The 24,359-nt window shown below is 41.4% G+C and overlaps 1 protein-coding gene across 1 annotated transcript in view; it reads right to left on the reverse strand.

Moving 5' to 3' along the window:
• Positions 1-24,119, reverse strand: part of GRPR (gastrin releasing peptide receptor) — a 45,838-nt gene extending 21,719 nt beyond the window's left edge. Inside the window, exon 1 of the mRNA XM_049873388.1 lies at positions 23,707-24,119. Coding sequence (XP_049729345.1) covers positions 23,707-24,119 — 413 coding nt within the window. The remainder of the gene's footprint in view (positions 1-23,706) is intronic.
• Positions 24,120-24,359: the final 240 nt, after the last annotated feature.

The raw sequence follows: 24,359 nt of genomic DNA on the forward strand, positions 1-24,359 counted from the left end.
CAGGCCCTGCCACCACGTTCACCACCGCTGGAAGTTGGAACCCAGCCTGGCTTTCGAACTCTCTCATTTTCTTCACTTAAACTGGTAGCTTCACAGAGGCCCCGGGGTGTGGGAGAAAAGGCTCAGCTGAGAGGCCTGGGTTTAACCCTGAATTGTACTGTTTTCTAATCATGCTACAGAAGATCCTCATTGCTCCATCTGATGAGGGATTACGGATAATCCAAAAAGTTAGTGTGCGTGAGAGGACAGTGCTTTATAACCCGAGTCATCACACGAACGTGAGGGTCTTATTTATTACATCCCCTAGGAAGTCTGTCCTGGATTCCCCAGGTCCCACTCTATTTAAACAGGAAACTCACTGCTAAATGTCACTTCACAAAGCATGCACTTGCCTGTACATCACTGGTCTCAGACGATGGCTCAGGGGCCCAATCAGGCCCTCTGCCTATTTCTACGTGGCCCTCGAGCTAAGAGTGGGTTTCACATTTTTCAAAGATTGGAAAAATGCAAAAGAATTGTATTTTGTGACACATGAAAATTATATAAAACTCAAAATTCAGTGTCTATAAATAAAGTTTTATTGGCACACAGCCACGTCATTTGTTTACAGATTTTCTATGGCTGCTTTCATGCTACCATATCTGAGATGAGCCCTTGTGACAGAGGCTGTATGGACTGCAAAGTCTAAAAATTTTTATTAGCTGGCCCTTTACAGAATACATCTGCTGTCCCCTGGCCCTTGTGTACTGAATGAATGTGTTAACATGGCTAAGGTTTCTCCTATTGTCCTCTGCCTGTCTGCATCAAAGCCATTGATTCCTTCTTTAAACTGAGCTAAACCTGTCTTACATCTCACACAGCACCACCAGTCGGGTTTATTAATTCGGAATAATGAAGACAATGGGCCATTGACCCCTGTCTTTGGTCTTACACTCATTGCTCAGGACGCTTAGTCAATTTATAAGCACATTTAAGCACTAATTTGGTATTTCAGGCTCTGCTTGGCACTACGAATACAAAAGTCCCTGACCACTGAGGATTTAAAATCTGTTTGGGGAGGCAAGATACACCCAAAAAAGCCTTTACAGGATAATACAACGTTACTTACATGTGTATATTCTCCTTTTTCAAGTATTCTTAGAACAGATGATACTAGGTCAGCATATAAAGTACTGCTATGAAACAGCAAAGGAGCCTTGGTGGTGCAAGGTTAATCGCTTGGCTGCTAACTGAAAGGGTGGCAGTTTCAACCCACCCAGCAGCTCCGTGGGAGAGAGACCTGGTGATCTGCTCCCATAAAGATTACAGCCTAGAAAACCCCATGGGGCAGTTCTACTCTGTCACATGGGGTCACCATGAGTAGAAAATCGACTCGGTGGCACCTAACAACAACAATGGTGGAACAAACAAATGAGTACATGTTTAATGACAAATCTGTTTTATAGATAACTCTGAAATCTAAGGAGTCTCTGGGTGGTGCAAACGGTTAACATCCTAGTCTGCTAACATAAAGGGTGGAGGTTCTAGTCCTGGCCAGAGGAGCCTTGGGAAAAAGGCCTGTGGATCTAATTCCGAAAAATCATCCATTGAAAACCCTATGGAGCACAGTTCTACTCTGACACACACAGGGTGGCTGTGAGTTGGAGTCCACTCCATGGCATTTTTTTTAATGCAATATAAAACTTAGAAGTCATGAAGTTCCATTTTCTTCATTTAAAGAGAGGAAACAAGAGCCCAGAGAGGTCCCCCAGATAGCTGAGAACCAGGGCCAGAACCTAGATCTCCAGACCCCCAAGTCAGTGGTACTTGACTACAGCACTTCAGATTATTAGGTCTTTTTTAAAGCACAAGTAAAGACTACTGAAACCTAAATATTTACTACACTTCTCTCCATGCTGTATTACACGGACACCTTAAACCATTGTTTTGACCTTTAGTTTTGCCTCTGTTGACAATCTAGAAACCATGCCAAATGCTGACTTTTCTGCGGTTCTGTGCTGTTTCCGATTATTTAAAGAGGAAGGGGAGAAGAATGAGAATCATGAAATTCTTAACAGTCCATTTTGATCACCATTTATTTAAAAAATGAGGGTTTTCCATGTTTCTAGAGGGAAATCACTGTAATCTTGTTTTTACTTAATTCGTTATTGTTTTAAAATTATGTTAAAAATCGTTCCCAGTAACAGAGGCCTGACCATGGCGTGAAGTTGCCTGACTCAATAAAGACAACCACCACCAAAGGAAAAAAAGAAACCTTGAACTTAAAGGTAACCTGTACCTATTCTATTTACATGGAGACAGCTTCAAGAAGTGAGTCACATGGACATATTATTGTCACAATAAATTCTTCTCATACAGGAATATAAATTTCTTTAGGCGCTGAATTTAGTATTTTCCCCTCTTTTTTCATCTACCACCACTATCCACCTGGCCTGAGCACAGTACTTTAAAAAAAGTAATAAAGAAGTGGAGTTTAAAGAAATGTACCTTGGGAACATTTTGGCTCTTTCCGCTCCATGAAATTTCAGCTGTTATCAATCACTGCATAACTAAATGTCGGCCCTGGCTTCTGCTTACTGGGGCTTAGGACTCTGGCCTCGTTTAAAGATCCCAGAGGCTTTGATGTACCTGGATGGTTGGCAGTATCCACTACTGCAGGCATCATCAGAGTTCCTGATTTACTTACTGTGAGGTTAGCCGGAAATCATTTCCCTAGGACGTGAGATAATTTGAGGCTGTGGATGCTGATCCCACAAGGCCTGAATAGGGAATTCTGCACTCTTCTGTAAGGAACTGGGATGTGTTATACCTTCAGGGCAGCAGATCAAGTCTTTAAGGGTGATGGTATGGGATTTTCCACTTCTGATAATGGCAAACTAGCTTGTTACAGACCAATCCTCTTGAAACGAAAAACTAGAAAATCTCTTCGAAAACATCAGAGAATTACCAAAGCAGTAAGGATTTAAGGAGCCAAAATCCTGGAGAAGGGAAGTGCAAAGAGGTGAAGATGTTATTCAGTGTAATTTTCCCCGTAGGCATTGACCGAATTTCAAGCAGCAGCAGAGACTGAAAGCTGAGCAGTGCTTCCAGAAAATTTATGAAGGAGGCAGACAATAAATGGAGTCGAGGGTCCCCCAAGGAGAAAAGACCAGGTAAACACCCCAGGCTTTCAGTTGCGATGCCCAAAGGGCTACATCATAGTAGTAGAAGTGAAATATAGACCGATTCTCACAAAGGCCAAAGCCCAGCCTCCAACCCACTCAATCCCTAACTGGGTCAGATGTTGTGCCATCTTTTAACTGCCTGCATGAAATAAATGTTTATCTTTTCTGGAAGATACTACCCTCCAGAGCCTCAAAATATCTATAATTTTTCATATATGAAAATCTGGCATTCAAACAATAATTACCTGACATATCAAGAGACAAGACAAACTGACCAAAATCCAAGAGGAGAAAAACATAACACAGACTTACACAGGTTCCAGATGTTAGAGTTATTAGAGGTCTTAAAAAAAAGTGTGTGTATATATATATAAAATATGTGTGTGTGTGTATGCGTGTGGATTATTTCAAGAACATAGATAAAACCAAATGGAAATCCTAGAACATCAAAATACAATAATTGAAATTAGAATTAAAAGGACAGATCAGAAGCAGACTAGACACAGCTGAAGAGAGGACTAGTGAATTGAAAGATAAGATAGAAAAAAATGGCCAGACTGAAATACAGTGAGAAAAAAAGATGAAAAATACAGAAAAGGGAGCAGGAAATTTATGGGACATGGTGAAATGAAATTGTGTTTGAAATATTTCTCAATAACAGAGGCCTGACTCTCCTATGAAATTGCCTACCTCGATAAAAACAAAACAACCAATGGGGTAATTTTTTTAAAAAGCTTAAAGTTAACCTGTAGTTTTTCTATTTATTTGTAGACAGCATAAAGGAAGAGAGGAAAAAGAGAATGGGGGCAAAGTAATATATGAAGTTGTTTTGGTTGAGAACTTTCCAAAACTGACTAAAATCTTCAAGTCACAGACTGAAGAAACACTGTGAACCCCAAGTAGGAAAACTACCAAAAAAAAAAAAAAAAAAACCTAAGTACATCATAGTAATACTGCTGAAACAAAAGATAAAGAGAAAAATCTAAAAATCAAAGAGAAAAAATCAATACTTTTAAAGGCACAACAATAAAATCGACATCTGATTTCACAGAAACAGTCAGAGGACCATGAGTGGCAACTTCAAAGTGCTGAAAAAGAAGAACTGCCAACCCAGATTCTTTACCTGGGAAAAACCACCCTTCAAAAATGAGAAGAAGTAAAGACATTTTCAGACAAATGAAAATTGAGAAGATGTATCACATTACACTTATACCAAATGAAATACTGAAGAAAGATCTTTGGGCAGAAGTAAAGTGATCTCAGATGAAGCCACAGAGATGCAGGAAGGAGTGGAGAGCAACACAAAAAGTAAACACATGAGGAAAGCAAAAAGAATACACCAAAAAAAAAAAAAACCCCGTTGCTGTTGAGTCGATTCCGACTCACGGCAACCCTGTAGGACAGAGTAGAACTGCCCCATTGAGTTTCCAAGGAGCGCCTGGCAGATTTGAACTGCCGAGGCTTTGGTTAGCAGCTGTAGCACTTAACCACTACACCACCAGGGTTTCCATAAAATAAATATAAAATATGGAAAAACAACAAAAATAATGTCTGGTTAGGCAATCCACCAGAAAGATATAACAATTTTAAATCTGTATGCACCTAATAAAATAGTGCCAAAACATATAAATCAAAAATTGACAGATCTAATTGCAGAAATAGAACAAACAGATGAACAGACAAAACAAACAAAAATCAGTAAAGATGTGTTGTTGCAGTCGTTGTTGGGTGCCGTCGAGTCGGTTCCAACTCATAGCGACCCTATGTCCTGCGCCATCCTTACAATCATTGTTCTGTTTGAGCTCATTGTTGCAGCCACTGTGTCAATCCACCTCGTTGAGGGTCTTGCTCTTTTCCACTGACCCTGAGCTTTGCCAAGCATGATGTCCTTCTCCAGGGACTGATCCCTCCTGACAACATGTCTAAACTATGTAAGACGCAGTCTCGCCGTCCTTGCTTCTAAGGAGCATCCTGGTTGTACTTCTTCCAATACAGAGTTGTTTGTTCTTTTGGCGGTCCATGGTATATTTAATATTCTTCACCAACACCACAATTCAAAGCTGTCAATTCTTCAGTCTTCCTTATTCATTGTCCAGCTTTCACATGCATATGATGCCATTGAAAATACCATGGCTTGGGTCAGGTGCACCTTAGTCTTCAAGGTGACATCTTTGCTTTTCAACACTTTAAAGAGGTCTTTTGTAGCAGATTTACCCAATACAATGCATCATTTGATTTCTTGACTGCTGCATCCATGGCTGTTGATTGTGGATCCAAGTAAAATGAAATCCTTGACAAATTCAATCTTTTCTCCGCTTATCATGATGTTGCTTATTGGTCTAGTTGTGAGGATTTTTGTTTTCTTTATGTTGAGGTGCAATCCATACTGAAGGCTGTGGTCTTTGATCTTCACCAGTAAGTACTTCAAGTCCTTTCCACTTTCATTAAGCAAGGTTGTATTATCTGCATAACACAGGTTGTTAATGAGTCTTCCTCCAATCCTGATGCCATGTTCTTCTTCATATAATCCAGCTTCTCAGATTATTTGCTCAGCATACAGATTGAATAGGTATGGCGAAAGAATACAACCCTGACGCACACCTTTCCTGACTTTAAACCAATCGGTATCCCCTTGTTCTGTCTGAACAACTGCCTCTTGATCTACGTAAAGGTTCCTCATGAGCACAGTTAAGTATTCTGGAATTCCCATTCTTCTCAATGTTACCCATAATTTGTTATGATCCACACAGTCGAATGCCTTTGCACAGTCAATAAAACACAGGTAAACATCCTTCTGGTATTCTCTGCTTTCAGCCAGGATCCATCTGACATCAGCAATGATATCCCTGGTTCCACGTCCCCTTCTGAAACCAGGCTGAATTTCTGGCAGTTCCCTATCGATGTACCACGCAGCCGTTTTTGAATGATCTTCAGCAAAATTTTGCTTGCGTGTGATATTACAGTAAAGATACAGTAAAGATGTAGAAAAGTTGCACAACAAACTTGACATGATTGACATGTTTAGAATATTACACCCAAATTTGGCAGAGAACATCTTTTTAAGCACACACAGAACACTTACCAATATTTTTCACAAGGTGGCCTATAAAGGGAGCCCAGGTGGCACAGTGGTTAAGAGCTTGGCTACTAATAGAAAGGTTAGCAGTTTGAATCCACCAGCCGCTCCTTGGAAACTCTATGGGGCAGTTCTCCCCTGTCCTGTAGGGTTGCTATGAGTTGAAATCAACTTAATTCAGTAAATTTTCATCTCATTTAATACCCAGCCACGTTTTGTGGATCCACAGTCAATGCCCACGGAAGCAGCAGTCAAAAAACCAAACGACGCATTGTGTTGGGAAAATCTGCTGCAAAAGACCTCTTTAAAGTGTTAAAAAAGCAAAGATGTCACCTTGAGGACTAAAGTGCGCCTAACCCAAGCTATGTGTTATAGGTTGAATTATGTCCCCTAAAAATATGTTTTGTAAATCCTAACCTCTATGCCTGGGATTATAATCCCAATTGAGAGTGGGTTGTTTTTGTTATGTCGATGAAGCAGGATTAGTGTAGGGTATATTTAAAAAAAAAATTTTTTTTTAATATTTTGAGTCAATCTCTTTTGAGATATAAAAAGAGATTAAACAAGCGAGCAGAGAGAGAGAGAGAGATGGGGTAAAATAGATGCCAGGACACATGGAGATCTTCAAGGAACCAGGAAACAAAAGGTGAAAAGATAAGGACCTTCCTCCAGAGCCCACAGAGAGAGAAAGCCTTCCCCTGGAGCCGGCGCTCTGATCAGCCTTTTAGCCTCCTAAACTGTAGGAAAATCAACTTCTGTTTGTTAAAGCCAACTACTTGTGGTATTGCTGTTATAGCAGGACTAGATAACTAAGACAGTGGTCATATGTTTTTGTTTGTTTAATTCCCAAACATATTTTAAACACGATCAGTTAAGGTCACTGTCTCTGTCATACTTCTGGAATCCCTGGTGGTATAGTAGTTAAGAGCTGCTAACCACAAGGTCGGCAGTTCAAATCCACCAGGCGCTCCTTGGAAACCCTATGGGGCAGCTCTACTCTGTCCTTTAGAGTCGTGCTATAAATCAGAATTGACTCGCCGGCAATGGGCTTGGTTTTTGGTTTGGTCATACTTCCTTCCATTTCACATTTTTGTGATCTGGCCAGAGGGAAGTTGAGTTGAGAATACATTTAGTTAAGGTTTCTGGGATAGGAGTGTGTCGTTATTGTGTGTACAGTTATTCTTCAGTGCCCCAATGTAGGAATGGCTTCCAGCTTCCAGGAATATTACTACCACCCACTGTGCTGACTCACTTGACACCATGACCCAAATTTGCAGATTCAGAGTATATACCATGATATGAAAGTGTCCCACAGTGCCTCGCAATGGGAACACGTGGGCAGTGGAGAACTGCAGTTTGAAATGTACAGAGCCATAAGTTAGTCTATGTAAAATTTTCCTGTAATTAGACATGTAAAACTGTAAGTAGAAAGTCGGTATTCATTGACGTTTAATCAAATTAAAGTGTCCTCAAGTTAGGAACAGACTTGATAGTCCAGCGTTACAATTATAAGCATACCATACATTTTGTTTTCTTTTTAGATGGGAATCAAACAAAATAGAATCTATCAGAGTGTCTGTGTTTCTAGGGCGCAAACCTGTATAGCTGAATTACAAATGGCAAATACATCTATGGGAGGTCACTTATACACGCACACAAAATACTAATGCTGATGAAGATAACACTCATAATACGAGGACAGCAACGACGACCAGATCGATCAGTGTTATTGGTCGAATGTGTATTTAAGATTACTCAAGGCACAAGAAAACTTGAAATGCTGTGAAATTTTACAGCCCATATAGAAAAGAAACTCAATAGAGGCATTTCTTAAATTTGATAGCAATCCTAAGATGGAGATGGCATTGCCCATAATGAGTTCTGAAGCTGAAGGAAACTTTTCAAATCTTTCTTCAATAAAAAGCTAATTTTAAGCAACCACACTGGGAGACTGATTGATCTTTCTTATCTGTCCACAGAAAAGGATAATACCAAGTTGTCTTTTTTAGAGAAGACAAAAGAGGGTGACACCAAAATATTTAAGAAAACGTATTATGGAGGCCTGTCAGGGTTAATTAATAAGTATTATGTTGTTTTTTTATGGGGGGATGTTGTTTTTTTCTGGAGTTTGTGATGTTTGAGGAATTAGCCAGCTTATTTAAATTTGTAATTTATTGTGATTTCTAAATCTAATCTATGGATTCTAAATATTTTTAAATATTCATTTCTCTACTTAATTTGTATTCATAATTTCGTTTATTCATTTATTCTTTAAAAGTGCCCCCAACAGGTCCCACAAAACCTGGACATGCTCTTAGCATCCAAGATCTGAACCACTGTTCTACTGCAGTCACTCTGCTAACCACCAAAGGAAATTGCCAACATGCTCCACAAACCAGAATCCAGTAGTCCAGCCTCACCAAGGGGGTCCTCCCAGGGTTCATTCATTCCTTTATTCCTTCCTTCGTGCATCCATTTATTCCACAAACATTCATTGATCACACACTACAGGTTAGGGACTGTTCTAATGAGAATATACTAGCAAATGAGATAGCCTTCTGCTTTTTTCTGGACTTGATATTCTAGTGGTGGAAGGCAGACAACAAACAGTAAAGAAACAAATGAACAAAATAATTCACAATAGCACTGGATAATATTTACTCCAGAAAAATGAAAATATATATCCCTACAAAAACTTTATGCATATCACTCAACTTTATTCTTAATATTCATAATCACTCAAAACAGACAGCAACCCAAATGCCCATTAACTGGAAAAGGGATAAACACACTGTGGTATATCTGGGCAATGGAGGATTACTCAGCAATAAAGAGGAAAGGACAAGTGATAACATACAACAACACGAGTTGAAAGAAGTCAGATTCAAGGAGCTACATACTACATGATAGTTTTCATATGGCATTCTGGAAAAGATCAGTGGGTGCTAGGAGTTGTGGGTGGAGGGAGAAGATACAGTACAAAGGGACACGAAAGAATTTTTTGAGGTGATGGAAATGTTCTGTATCTTATTGTGGTAGTTGGTTACACAACTATATTAACTCATCAAAATTCACAGACATGTACATCCAAAAATTTACTATATGTATATTATACTTTAATAAACCTGAACAAAGAAACTGGATGATGGGGACGTTGTTGTTGTTGTTAGGTGCCATTGAGTCGGTTCAGACTCGCAGCGACCCATCTACAACAGAACAAAACACTACCCGGTCTTGTGCCATCCTCGCAATCGTTACTATGTCTGAGCCCATTGTTGCAGCCACTGGGTCAATCCATCTCGTTGAGGGTCTTCTTCCTTTTCACTGACTCTCTGCTCCACCAAGCATGATGTCCTTCTCCAGGAACTGGTCCCTCCTGATAACATGTCCAAAGTATGTGAGAAGTTTTGCCATCCTTGTTTCTAAGAATCATTGTGGCTGTACTTCTTCCAAGACACATTTGTTCGTTCTGGCAGTCCACGGTACGTTCAATATTCTTCGCCAACACCATAATTTAAATGCGTCAGTTTTTCTTCAGTCTTTGATGGGCTATTCCTTTAGATCGAGTGGCCAAGGAATACCTTCTAGAGCGGTGACGTTTAATATGTAAAATCCATTAAAAACCAGCAGCCACTTAAAGGGTTCCAAGGCAAATCAAATCCTTTTAACTGGCAGCAAATATCAGATGCTAACCACCAGAACTTCAAAGATGAGTGGAAAAAAACAAAATCCCTCCTCTATTACTGGGAGGTTAGAAAAAGAGTAATGGAAACCTTTTTTTTTTCTCTCTCTTTTAGTCTGCAAAACATGTTTTAATTAAGAGGGAATTTATGCAAACCCTACACAGCCAGAGGGTTTACAAGTGAAAAAAACATGCAAATGTAGTCTATTTTCAAAGGATGTTATGATAAACCAAAACTAAACCCACTGCCTTCTAGTCAATTCTGACTCACAGCAACCCTATAGGACAGAGTAGGACTGCCCCATCGGGTTTCCAAGGCTTTAATTTTTATGGAAGGGTCCTAGTGGCACAGTGATTAAAGCACTCAGCTGCTAACCAAACGGTCAGCGGTTTGAACCCACCAATCCACCTGCGGGAGAGACATGTGTCAGTCTGCTTCCTTAAAGATTACAGCCTTGGAAACCCTATGTGCCAATTCTACTCTGTCCTACAGGGTCGCTATGAGTCGATTCGCGGTGGGTTTGGTTTTGGTTTTTGGAATCTTTACAGAAGCCGAATGCCACATCTTTCTTCCAGGGAGCGGCTGATGGGTTCAAACTGCCAACCTTTTGGTTAGCAGCCCAGCACTTAACCATGGTGCCACCAAGGCTCCTCATGTTATTGACAAGCGCAATTCAAAAAAACCTCCCCAGGGAGTGCTTTCAGCCTATGCTCTGTATTTCATGATAAAGTTTGTGCTTTTTTGCCTCCATGTGCATGAGCATGATGTTTCTGGAAATGATACTTCATTAATCACATAAAATCCCAACACTTTAAAAGGTACTATGTGAGAGTCAAGGTCTTAGTTCTTCGCTGCCCTTCTCCTCCCCCACAGCACTCTAACTGAAAGAGCCTTGCTGGGAAATCCCACTTCTCCTGCACCTGCCCTCTGACCACTCCTGGAGTCTTTGGGCAGCTGTGCAGTTCCCTGGCTTTGGGGAGCCACAGTTGCGTTTCCATCCAGAGAAGGAGCACATGTTTCAGAATAATCATAATATAGAGAAGTTATGAACTGGTGGTTCATGTAAGCTATTCCAACAGAGGGCCCAACTGGAAGGAGGCTTTACAAGAGATTAAATAAAATCTGTTCTCTTGTGAGCTAGGGGCCAATCTCCTTGGAATCAATGAACAGAAGAAGCTTCTAGAACAGAAGAGGAGCGTTTGGCATCATTGGGATGACCCCTTTAGCAGGAAGCCACACTGGAGTCACTCAGGGTATTTTCCCTCAAAACAGTGGAGTTTGGGGTCAGTTGCTCCACTCTCCACAGAAAAGAAATGGAATCAGAGTCTGGTTTTGATGGTCTCTGTGGAGAAGTTTCCAGCTCTCCTGGAAGAACTGGGACTTGGAACGAGGAGAGCAGCGTTCTGGCCCAACTCTACTCTGAATTTCCTGTTGACAAGGTCAGATCCTATCACCTCTTTTGGTCTATGTGTCAAAAGAGGGTTTGGGACTACATGAATATCAAATGACTTCTATTTTGAGCAATTGGGCTTTATCATTTTACCACTGCTCAAACACCAACCAAGTGGTAGTTACTGTCCTCTTACCAGAAGTAAGGTGTGGGACCTGGTGTCAATGTCAGGAGCTTCCCATATGATTAAAGAAGCAGAAAATGCATCTATGAAAAGGACCTAGTAATACAAGGCAAGATAGATTTGGTATTTAACGAACAATATAGGCAAAGCATCTCAAGACGGGGGAAAAAGCTGTGAAAGCAAAAGATAGGAAATGCTTCATAGAAGAGAAGGGACTTGAACTGGGCCTTGAAGAATTAATAGGATTTGCATAGATGGGGAGCCCAGCTGTCAGGGTGGGGAAAATGAAGTCAGAGAGAGAAGTCTGGTGGTGCACGTGGGAGGCAATGAGAAGAACAACTTGGCTAGAGCAGTGTTTGCTCTGGCAGGTTTTCGGACAAGAGGCTAGAAAGATAGTTTGGCAGATGGAAGAGGGCCTGCAAAAGAGAATGGATCAGACTGAAGTTCACGATGCCAACCTGAAAATCAGACCACGCATGTATTCTTCAGAAGACCTCAAAAACTCATTCCAAGCCTGTGACTGGTAATTGTATTAGGTTCACTGGCTCCTTCCTCTTCATTTGTGGGTGTCTTCTAGTAGAAGGCTCTCTTGAGTGCTACAGAAAACAACCCAAATGACTATCAACTGGAAGATGGATAAACACACTGTCATATATCTGTGCAATGGAGGATTACTCGGCAATAAAGAGGAATGGACAAGTTGTTAACATACGACAACACGAGTTGAAAGAAGTCAGATTCAAAGAGCTACATACTACATGATGGCTCTCATATGGCATTCTGGAAAAGATCAGTGGGTGCTAGGAGTTGTGGGTGGAGGGAGAAGATAGACTACAAAGGGACACGAGAGAATTTTTGGAGGTGATGAAAATATTCTATATCTTATTGTGGTAGTAGTTACACAACTGTATTAGTTCATCAAAATTCACAGGCATGTACAGCTAAAAATTTACTGTATGTAAATTATACTTCAATCAACCTGAACAAAGAAATTGGATGATGGGATGTTGTTGTTGTTAGGTGCTGTCGAGTCGATTCTAACTCGTAGTGACCCTATGTACAACAGAACAAAACACTATCGGTCCTGAGTCATCCTCACAATCGTTGCTGTGTTTGAGCCCACTGTAGCTTTCTGTGATGATGGAAATGCTCTATATCCGTGCTCTCCAAAGCAGCAGGCACTCACTACATGTGGCTACTTCTCACTTGAAATGTGGCTAGTGTGACTGAGGAATTGAATTTTTATTTAAATTAAATTTAAATAGCCACATGTGGTTAGTGGCTACCATATTGGACAGTACAGCTCTAGATGTCAGCAAAGGTTGAACATCACATTATCTTATAAAGTCCTTGCAAGAAATTCAAAGAATCTGCATTTTAAGAAGTTGGCACAAAGATAGAGCGTTCCTGTTTCTTTTGACATTCCAAATCACAAGATGAGGGAAACTTAGGACCAGTTTTTCCATGAAATTGAGGAAGGGTCATGTTACAGTGGAAGTGCAATATAAGTCTGTCCTTAGGATCCATTCTGCCAGCTCTGTTCTAGCAGAAACAGCACCATACTGAAGCGGATACACTATAACTTGGGAATTACATGCTGTCAACATGAAATGCAGCTTTAAACTTTACACTTACTGGAAAGAAAACACAAAATTTCCTTACCCTTTTCCTGTTGAGGGTCCAATTCCGATCTTAAATTCCATTGACATAATACTGTGGCACCTAGCACAGAGATGGGCCTCTAATAGGAAAGGCCAGTATATATAAATCTCTCTATCCAACTGTTTCCCCCTCTGTCCACCCATCTGTTCACCAATCCACTCATCCAGTCACCCATCCATCCATCCATGTACCCGTCCATCCGTCCATCCGTCCGTCTGACCATCCATCCATCCGTCCGTCCGTCCATCCATCGATCCATGTACCCATCTATCCAACCATCTATTTATCCTCCAAATCTATTTACTAACTCAAAAAGAATTTTTTTTTTCTCTTTTACCCAGGTAATGAAAGCCTAATAGAGAAGAACAGATAAAAAGCAGGTAGACTACGTGATACAGTTTCAAAAGTATGCTTTCAGAGGAGTCCCCCAAAAGGGGGAAAATAATAAGAGTGAGGAAAATAATATGCATTATTAAGCATACTTTCAATTCATCAGTATTAATTCATCATCCATTTCATACAAGGAACCATGTGAAACACTGTGGACGATACAAGAATATATCCAAAACTTCTGCCCTCAGCATTCTTAATACTCTTCCTAAAGTCTGAGAAGCTTACATACTGTATGATTCCAACTATGTGGCATTCTGGAAAGGTAAAAAAACTATAGAGACAGTAAAAAGATCAGTGGCTGCCAGGGATTTGGGGTGGGGAATGACTAGGTGGAGCACGGAACATTTTTAAGGCAGTGAAATTATCTTATATGACACTGTGATAGTGTACACATGACATTATGCATTTGTCAAAACTGATAGGACTCTACAACACAAAGAGTGAACCTTAATGTAAACTACAAAAGTTAGTAAATAGTATTGTATCCACATTGGTATATCCATTGTAAGAAATGGACCACAGGAATGCAAGATGTTAATAACAGGAGAAACTGTGTAGGGGGAGAGGAGGTATATGAGAACTTTCTGTACTTTCTGCACGATTGTTCTATAAACCTTTTAAACTCATTTGTATAAAGACAAATGAGCGATATACTTTAAAACAGCAAGGTAAAAGATGCTACAAGATAATTAATTCATGATTGGTTGCCAAATAATGGCTCAGACAATAAGTTTCATATTTAAAAGAGGGTCAGAAAATCTGAGCTAGAATGGTCCAAATTAGGGTTTTAAGGAGAAGACTTGAGCCAGACTCTGAACAATGGGCCAAAGGATGGATAAAAACCATAAAATTCTAGATTTTGGAAGGACCTTAGAAATAATCTAGATATTCAACTAAGGTCAGAGAAGTAAGTGACCAGTTCCAATTCACTCATATGGGTTGTAACGGCAGAAAAAATTCCTCGAATGCAGGTCTGCTGATGCTCATTCCAAGGCCACACAGTACCTGGGATGAGGAGTTGTGTGCTGTTTAGTCAGTTCCAACACACAGAGACCCTATACGACAGAGTACAACTGTCCCATAGTGTTTTCTTGGCTGTAATCTTTACGGAAGTAGGCTGCCACATCTTTCTCTTGCAGAGCAGCTGGTGGGTTTGAACCACCGACTTTTCGGTTAGCAGTTGAGTGCTTAACCACTGCAACACCGGGGCTCCTACATTTAGAAAAGGGGAAAGCCTACTGGAGAGTGGGTGGACACAGCATGAACAAGGGAACAAAGCCAGACTGAGTCAGTATATTCACCATGTACATCAGTGTCTGTGCAAGGATTGGGAGGATGGGGACCGACAGTGACAGGACTTGCATGCAAATCTGTCACTGCTCAGCCATATGAGTCCCAGAAGTCTGGTTGCTGGGATTGCCTTGTAGTCTCCCTTTGACACTGTGGTAGCAGTACAAACTTTTCTAGAAAACTTAGTATTCTTTTCTTTTTGACAAAGACTCAAGTTCACCTGGGGAAGGTGAGGACTGCAGTAGGGAAGTTGGGGCAAGAACTGGCATTGCTGGCCAACCTGTAGGGGGGTGGGATGGATGGTGATCACTACTCACCCACTAACATCTCAGAAACCTTGAATAGTAGATAGAGGATGTGGCCTAGGAATCTGTATATTTTGAAAGTTCCCTTATGATTCTGATGATCACCCAGTTTGGGAGTCTTCTGGTTTACCCTTTTACCATGCTGTCACTGAAAAATGTAAGTAGCCAAAGACCATTTGATGTTCCTATTAGTAATGATAATTGACATATTTATTGAGCATCTACTGCTGGGTCCACATGTACAAGGAGTTGTGAAAAACACCAAAGCTATAAAACATTTCGTGCTCACCATACTATGGATAGCATGAGAGAAGGGATGGGCAGATGACGTAAAGGAGTGAAGGGGGCCTCAACTGAGTGTGGAGGACTGGGGACGACAGAGCCTGTCAAAAGGGGATTGGCAGTCGCAGTCAGGTGGAATGGAGGGTCCAGTGTCACCAGGCTATCCAATTTTTTTAAAGAAGCCACTAATCAGGATTTTCTTAATGTGAAATATCCTAATATGTAAATGTTGGCTCCAAACTTTTAAAATGTATGTGCAAAAAAAAATTTTCTGCAGGCCCATAACTTACAACCTTTGCATTATGGTGCATTCCCCAGCACTGGTAGGGTCTTCGAAAAGAGAGAGGAAGGAAGGAAGAGAAGGAGGGAGGGAGGGAGTATTTCTGTAAGAACTTCTCTTTGTTTTGGCCAAGAGATGAAAAGCCTAACATAAAATTATTAGAGAAGGAAAAAAAAACACAAAGAGATCATTTAATAATTTATACCTTGCTGCTCTCCAACAATCAACTGTTGATTTCAAATTGTAACTTAAACACTACTGCAAGAAACCAAAAGAGACCTACATAAGTGGAAAAACGTACCACGCTCTTGGATAGGAAGACTTAACATTGTGAAAATGTCAATACCACCCAAAGTGATCGATACATACAATGCAATCCTGATTCAAATCACAACAGCATTCCTCAGCGAGATGGTAAAACTAATCACTAACTTTATATGGAAGGGAAAAGGCCCTGAATAAGTAAAGCGTTATTGAAGAAGAACAAAGAAGGAGGCCTCACATTACCTGACCTCAGAACCTACTATACAGTCACAGCAGTCAAAACAGCCTGGTACTGGTCCAACAACAGATACAGAGACCAATGGAACAGAATTGAGAACCTAGACATAAATTCATCCACCTATGAACTTCAACAAAGGACCAAAGTCTATTGAATGGGGAAGAGACAGTCTCTTCAACAAATGGTGCTGGCAAAATTGGATATCTATCTGTAGAAAAATGAAATAGGACCCATACCTCACATCATATACAAAAACTAACTCAAAATGGAACAAAGACCTAAGTATGAAACTGTAAAGATCATGGAGGAAAAAAAAGGGACAACACTAAGGGCCCGAAATATGGCATAAATAGAATACCAAACAAAACTAAAAATGCACACACAGAAGAAGATGAATTAGATAAATGGGACCTCCTAAAAATTAAACACTTTTGCTCAACAAAAGACTTCTCTAACAAACATATGAAGAAATGCTCATGATCATTAGCCATTACCTGTTGCTGCTGAGTCAATTCTGACTCATGGCAACCCTATAAAACAGAGTAGAACTGCCCCCATAGGGTGCCTAAGGAGCTGCTGGTGGATTCGAACTGCCCATCTTTTTGATTAGCAGCCGAGCTCTTAACCGCTGCACCACATTGGCCATTAGAGAATGCAAATCAAAACTACCATGAGATACCATCTAACCCCAACATTACTGGCACTAATGAAAAATGTTGGCCAGGTTGTGGGGAGGTTGAAACTCTTAACCACTGCTAGTGGGAATGTAAAATGGTGCAACCACTGTGGAAAATGGTATGGTGCTCCCTCAAAAAGCTAGAAATAGAAATACCATATGATCCAGCAATCTCACTCTTAGGTGTACACCCTAAAGAAATAAGAGCCATGACATGAAGAGACATATGCACACCCATGTTCATTGCAGCATTATTCACAATTGCAAAAAGATGGAAACAACCTAAGTGCCCATCGACAGAAGAATGGATAAATAAACTGTGGTACCTACACACAATGATAAAGAATAATGATGAGTCCATGAAATATCTCACAACATGGATGAATTTGGAGGACATTATGCTGAGTAAAATAAGTCAATTGCAAAAGGACAAATTTGTATGAGACCGCTATTATACAGTAACAACAAAAAGGTCACACACAGAAAAAAAAAAAACTCTTTGATGGTTACCAGGGATGGGAAGGGGAGGGACGGAAAATTACCAAATAGATAGTAGACATGTTTTAATATTGGTGAATGGAAAGGCAATACACAATATGGAAGAAAGCACAACATGACCAAGATAAGAGAGAACACTGAGAGCAATGCAGGAATAAAGGACAAATACAGCAACTACTTTGGAGTGATGAAAAACAAAAATGTCTCCTTGAGGACTAAGGTGCGCCTGACCCAAGCCATGGTGTTTTCAATCACTTCATATGTATGCTAAAGCTGGACAATGAATAAAGAAGACAGACAGAATAAGAATTGATGTGTTTGAATTGTGGTGTTGGCAAAGAATATTGAATATACCACGGACTGCCAAAAGAACAGACAAATCTGTCTTGGAAGAAGTAGAGCCAGAATGCTCCTTAGAAGCCAGGATGGTGAGACTGTGTCTTACAAGCTTTGAAAATGTTATCAGTAGGGGCCAGTCCCTGGAGAAGGACATCATGCTTGGTAAACTAGAGGGTCACTGAAAAAGAAGAAGACTTTCAAGGAGATAGATTGGCACAGTGGCTGTAACAATGGGCTCGAGCATAACAACAATCATGAGAATGGCACAGGACCAGGCAGCGTTTTGTTCTATTGTACACAGAGAGGGTCGCTATGAGTCAGAACCAACTCAACAGCACCTAACAATAACAACAATAACTACTATAAGGTAGACAATCCTGCAACAATAATATCAATAAAAAGTAATTCATGAATAGATAGACAGATACGTCAAGAGGTACGGGAGAGTGTAAGGGAACACAGACACAGGTTTGGTGGTGGAAATTTCTAAATACACGACTGTAGGTGTACCTCATATACTAATATAGACAACAGAGCACACAAGGGGCACAGTCAGGGAAACCTCTCAGACATAAACAAACACCTCATGGGATGAAGTAACCAGGCTCGAAGGCAAAGGACCATAGACTCGGGGAACATCTATGTCAATTGGCACAACGTAGTTCTTAAAGACAACGTTCTACATCCTACTTTGATGAGTAGTGTCTCGGATCTTAAGTGCTTGTGAGCAGCCACCTAAGGTACAAGTATCGGTCTCTTCCACTCCAGAGCAAAGGAGACTGAAAAAAAAAAAAAACAAAGACTCAAGGGAGCAATTAGTCCAAAGGACTAATGGACCACATGAACCAAAGCCTACATGACCCCGAAACCAGAAGAACTAGATGGTGTCCAGCTACGACGACCAACCGCTCTGACTGGGATTACAACAGAGAGTCCAGACAGAGTGGGAAAAAAACATAGAACAAAAAATCACATTCACAAAAAGGGCCAGACTTACTGGCCTCACAGAGGCTGGAGGAATCCCGGAGAGCGTGGCCCTAAGACACCCTTCTGACCTGGAACCGAAGCCTTTCCTGGAGACCACCATTCAGCCAAACCATTGACAGTCTCGTACAATAACACCTGAGAGGAACAAGTTCCTTAGAACAATCAATTGCAGGCGATCAAAAGGGTAACATTTGCCCAAGAGGAAAGATGAGAACGCAGGAAGGGGTAGAAAATCGGGATGAAAGGAAACAGGGAACCCAGGGCGGAAATGGGGAGAGGGCTGACACATTGTGGTGAATGCAGCCAATGTCATGGGACACTTTATGTACAAACTATCTGGTGGGAATCTAATGTGCTCTCTAAACTATCACCTAAGGCACAATATAAATAAATAAATAAATACGATAGGAACTAAAAAAAACTGTAACTAGTGTTTCCAATTGAATGGAATGAGAGGACAGGGAAATAGAAACTAACGCATAGATTATTTCAAAGGCATAGCAGTGGGACTGTTACCCTGTCAAGTGTGTCATCGAAGACACCAAGTTGGATGAATTTAGGCATAAATGAGACTTCCGGATGAACTTGAACCTGAACTGGATCTGCCAAACAATGTTTATTTAAAGCACCCCCCCTTCCCCAATTGAGCCTGATGATGCGCCAGTTTGGTGGCCTTCTACTAGAGTGACCAATCAACCCAGTTTACCTAAGACTGAGGGATTCCCAAGACGAGAGACTTTCAGTGGTAAAGCTGGGAAAGTCCCAGGCAAACCTGAACAAGTTGGCCACCCCACCTCTGAATAACCCATCTGCTACCAACTCGCCCCCATCATAAAGATTCTACTCACCCTCCAAGGAAAAGGGACTGCGTCCTCCCAGTGCCTTGCAGTGTCTGTTTTGGGTGGCAGTGAGGCACTTTTGAGAATGCAGTAACTCTTTCAGGACAAACATTCCTGATTCCTGGGTCAAGGGTCAGCAAATTCAGACCAGCTGCTTGTTTGTGTAAATAAACTTTTATGCCAACACAGTCGTTTACATACTATCTTGCTGCCATGATACAGCAGCAGAGTTGAAAAGGTGTGGTGAAGATCATATCGCCCACAAAGCCTAAGTAATTACTATACAGCCCTTTACATTACAGAATGAGTTTGCCTGGCCCCTTCCTAGATCCTGATTTTGGCTCAATGACTTATGAACAATGTGACATAGGGAAGTCTTTTAAACTCTCAGAGCTTCATTTCTTCACTTACAAAAAGAGGTTTTAACAACACACACCCACAGAAATGACTAAAATATATTTTTTAAGTGGCGATACCAAGTATTGGCAAAGACGTGGAAAACTGGAATGCTCATTAGTACCAGTTGCCCTCAAGCCAACTCTGACTCATGGCGACCCCATGTTTGTCAGAGTAGAACTGTGTCCCATGTGGTTTTCAAAGGCTGATTTTTCAGAATTAGAGGCCAGTCCTTTCTTCCAAGGTGCCTCTAGGTGGACAGAAACCATTGTCTGACAATATTTACTAACTATATGCCTCCTATAACCCAGCAAAGGAGCCCTGGTAGTGCGATGGTAAAATGCTCAGATTTTAACCACAAGGTTGGCAGTTGAAACCCACTCAGAGGCTCCACAGGAGAAAAACATGGCGATCTGCTTGGAGCAGACCAATAACAGAATGCTTTTTTTCTTTCCTAAACATAGGAGCCGTGGTGGCACAGTGGAAACCCTGGTGGCGTAGTGGTTAAGTGCTATGGCTGCTAACCAAAAGGTGGGCAGTTCGAATCCACCAGGCACTCCTTGGAAACTCTATGGGGCAGTTCTACTCTGTCCTATAGGGTCACTATGAGTCCAAATTGACTCAACGGCAACAGATTTGTTTGTGTTTTGGTGGCACAGTGGTTACAGATTACCCTCATCTTTAAAGGGGGGATAATGTAGATGAACAGCCAAGAAAACCCTATGGGGCATTTCTACACTGTCACACAGAGTGGCTATAAGTCAAACTGACTCAACGTCACCCAACAACAACAACAAAAATATAAGCCAGCAATTCCACTCCCAAGAGACGTGAGCACTCACGTCTCCAAAAAGGCATGAGTAAGAATGACCAGAACAGGTTATTATCAGCCCTAAACTGAAAATAACTCAGTGTACATCAGTATTAGAATGAGTAAAGAAACTGAGGCATACTCATAGAGTGGAGTACTACACAACAATAAAAAAGAACCAACCATCACTATGTGCACCAACAAGAATGAATAGCACAGACATAAGGATAAGCCCAAGAAGATGGGCACAAGGAGCACTTATTAGATGATTCCATTTACATGAGATTAAAGACCTGGCAAAAATAATCTATGGTGATAGGAATCAGAATAGTGATTGTCTCTTCATGGGGGTATTAACTGGGGAGGGGCATAAGAGAAACTTCTCGGGTGCTGGAGCTGTTCTGTGTGTCCATCTGGGTAGTGGTCACCCTGTTATATACACATATAGTATAAATGTACACAGCTGTGCACCCATTCCATTTACAGTATATAGATTAGAGTTTGTTTAAGAGAGAAAATATAGATATTATACATATGTATGTGTAAAAAAATTTTTTTTTATGTGTTGTTGTGTGCCATTGAGTCGATTCCAACTCACAGTGACCCCATGTGATAGGGTAGAACTGCTCCGTAGGGTTTTCTTGGCTGTAATCGTTACAGGAGCAGATCACTAGATCATTCTCCCTTGGAGCCACTGGGTGGTTCGAACTGCCAACCTTTTGGTTAGCAGCCAAGCACAGTGGTTAAGTGCTCGGCTGCTAACCAAAAGGCCAGCGGTTCGAAGTCACCAGCCACTCTGAAGGAGAAAGATGTGGCAATCTGCTCCCGTAAAGATTACAGCCTTGGAAACCCTACGGGGCGGTTCTACTCTGCTCTATAAGGTCGCTATAAGTCAGAATCAAATCAATGACAATGGGTACATATAGGTACATGCCAAGTGTACATTTACGTGTACATGTACACTTATAAGTATATGTCATTATAAGAATCCAATTGCTCTTAAAAATGAGATAAATAGAAAAGTGCAGTCTTCTATTATTTAAGCAGCTCAATACCTAGTCTTCTTGTTGCAATTGGTTAGATGCACTACCTGTAATTCAGGTGACCCATCAGCTGTCTTCAGCCTTAGCAAAACAAAAAAGGATTCGTTATATGGGAGCTGACAGTAATTTCTGAACTTGGGAGGGACATGCAGTAACTATAAACTCCCTGAAAACACACTGGTGCTGCCTAAGGGTGTCACTCCACCCTGGAGAGAGCCCCCCCTTTTCAGCTGATGGGGAAGTCGGTGTGCAGGGCAACTCCAGAGCAGAGTTCCCTCCCTGCAGCTGCGTCTTCCCTATCCCCTCCTCCCTGTCTTCCCACCAGAAGATGATAAACACCATCTGCCCATTGCACACCAGCCCGGAACTGTAACCTCTTCTGCTCACCCAAAACATCGCCCTCATCCCGAAGTGCCCTCGGCCACTGCTCTCAAGCCATGGCCTTTCTGCCAGCCCCAGCTCAACACTCCAAACTGCCTGTGGTCCTCAGTACCTGGAGGGCCAGCGAGCTGACGAGAGGTGGGGGGAATGAAGAAACCCTGCCCAGTGGGGGTGGGGGGGTTGCGCGCAAATCTCATCTCTGTGCTGCGACTTTTCCGTCTTTGAAAACGCCCTGTGTACTTCAGGTAGCTCGGTAGAAACACATGCCTACAAACCCTGATAACATTATCTTTATTTGTGCACTAGTGGCCCAAGCCAGGTCACCTGGGGACTGTTCGCTCCTCTCCAAAAGGAGAACCCAGCACCGTATGTATTAAAACGTGGGACATTTTCTTTTGAAAGTAAATGTGCAAGAGCTGCTTCTCTGTCTTTCCCAGCACATCTTTGAATCCTTCTACATTTTTAGCAGCACTGATTTCAAGATAAAAACTGATAGCCTCTGGTTCATTGGACCAATTTCTTCTTAATTTGATCACATTGTCAATGCTGCTTCTGAGAGTCTATTCGTTATGGTTTCTGATCGCTAGAGCCTAAAACTACAGAAGGTACATTCAGCAATTTGTGTCAACAACCTGCAAAGATTTCCGGGCTGCTTAATTCAAGCCAGGGTTTTCTACATGACAGACACTTCATAGATGTGGAAAGAATGAATTCATAAGAAGGACTATATGTGACTGTTTAAGCAATGTGTTCATATAAGCAATGAAACTTTCAGTCACAAATATGTACTTTTAACAGAATAAAAAACTGTACCAAACCCTGTGTCTCCCAAAATCAATCTAAAACTCTCTGTATGGAATTACATCAATGAAGATATTAAAATTAGAACTCAACCTTGAATGGAGCTTTCTCCAGAAAAGAAAGAAAGTTGGATTTCATATCAGAGATACTTAGAAAAATCAGCATGTAAGTTTTTCAGTCCCAGTCAGCTGAACATAAAATCAGCTGTGAGAAAAGTTAAACCGTTGGAGGCAAATGAACTTCAAAGAAATGTGGCTTATGTTCTGCTCTTGGTTACTGCTCAAAGAATATTCTGAAGAAGAAATACAAGGGGACTTTGCTGGTCTCTAAAGATTTTGAATTGTTTTGAAGACATATTTGCCTGAAGTTTATACTCTATTGGCTGTGACTGTTTTTCTCATCAGTCAATGAATTTTGTAGGGAGGAAGGTAAGAGTCAGGATGATGCTAAATTGGTTTGGCTCCAGAAAAGGTACCTCACTCTTACAAGTTTTTGCTAATCTCTCTCTTTCCATCCCTGCCATTCACTCACTTTTCTTTCTTTCTTAAACCAATATGCCAAACTCGGGAAGTAATCCCTGGAACAAAACCTGCCTGGAAGGGACTCTGATTCTGAGTAAAACTTCCCTTTGTGCCCACAGTTCTGTCTGTCACAAGGTGAGAGGTCAGTTACTGGAGCATCTCCCACCCTCAGAGAGAACGTAACTTTCACAGTCAGGACTTACCTGTCTGCCGAGAGAGCTGTGAGCGTGAAAACAGACACCCCCACGGAGGTGAGCTGTATGAAGGGAATTAGTTTGCAGCCAATCCTGCCAAATAGCCATCTGTCAGCCAGGTACCTGCTAGCATCCACGGGCGCGCACGTTACCAGGAGGAGCAGGTCTCCCAAGGCCAAGCTGGAGATGAACAGGTTGGGCACGTTGCGCATGGACTTGACCGTACAGAAGATCTTGATCAGGGTGATGTTGCCAATGAGGCCTATCAGGATGATGGCCCCATACAGCACAGGGATGACATAGAGGATGCCCGGGTGGAACCAGTCATCAGTCACGGAGAGGTCCACACTGTGATTGGAGACGTTGCAGTGCACCAAATGGTCCACTTCCAAGTTCAGAAGGAAGCAGTCATTCAGAGCCATCCTCTAGCTTCTTCCCCACCTACAAGTGCCCTTAGCTGCTCTTCTTAACGTTGCACTTTTCCAATTGGGCGAAGATGAGGCTAAGAGCTATGCTGGGCTCTTCTTTTCTGTAATAAAAATTCTCCCACTACATACATTTATGGTCCTCAAAGCTGTCTGTCACTATTTTGAGGCTAGAGCTGCTGTGGCCTTCACGTGAACAATGCCACGCATCTCTATTCAATAAGTTACCAACATCAC

Source organism: Elephas maximus, chromosome X (assembly GCF_024166365.1).
Source record: "Elephas maximus indicus isolate mEleMax1 chromosome X, mEleMax1 primary haplotype, whole genome shotgun sequence".
Lineage (NCBI taxonomy): Eukaryota > Metazoa > Chordata > Mammalia > Proboscidea > Elephantidae > Elephas > Elephas maximus.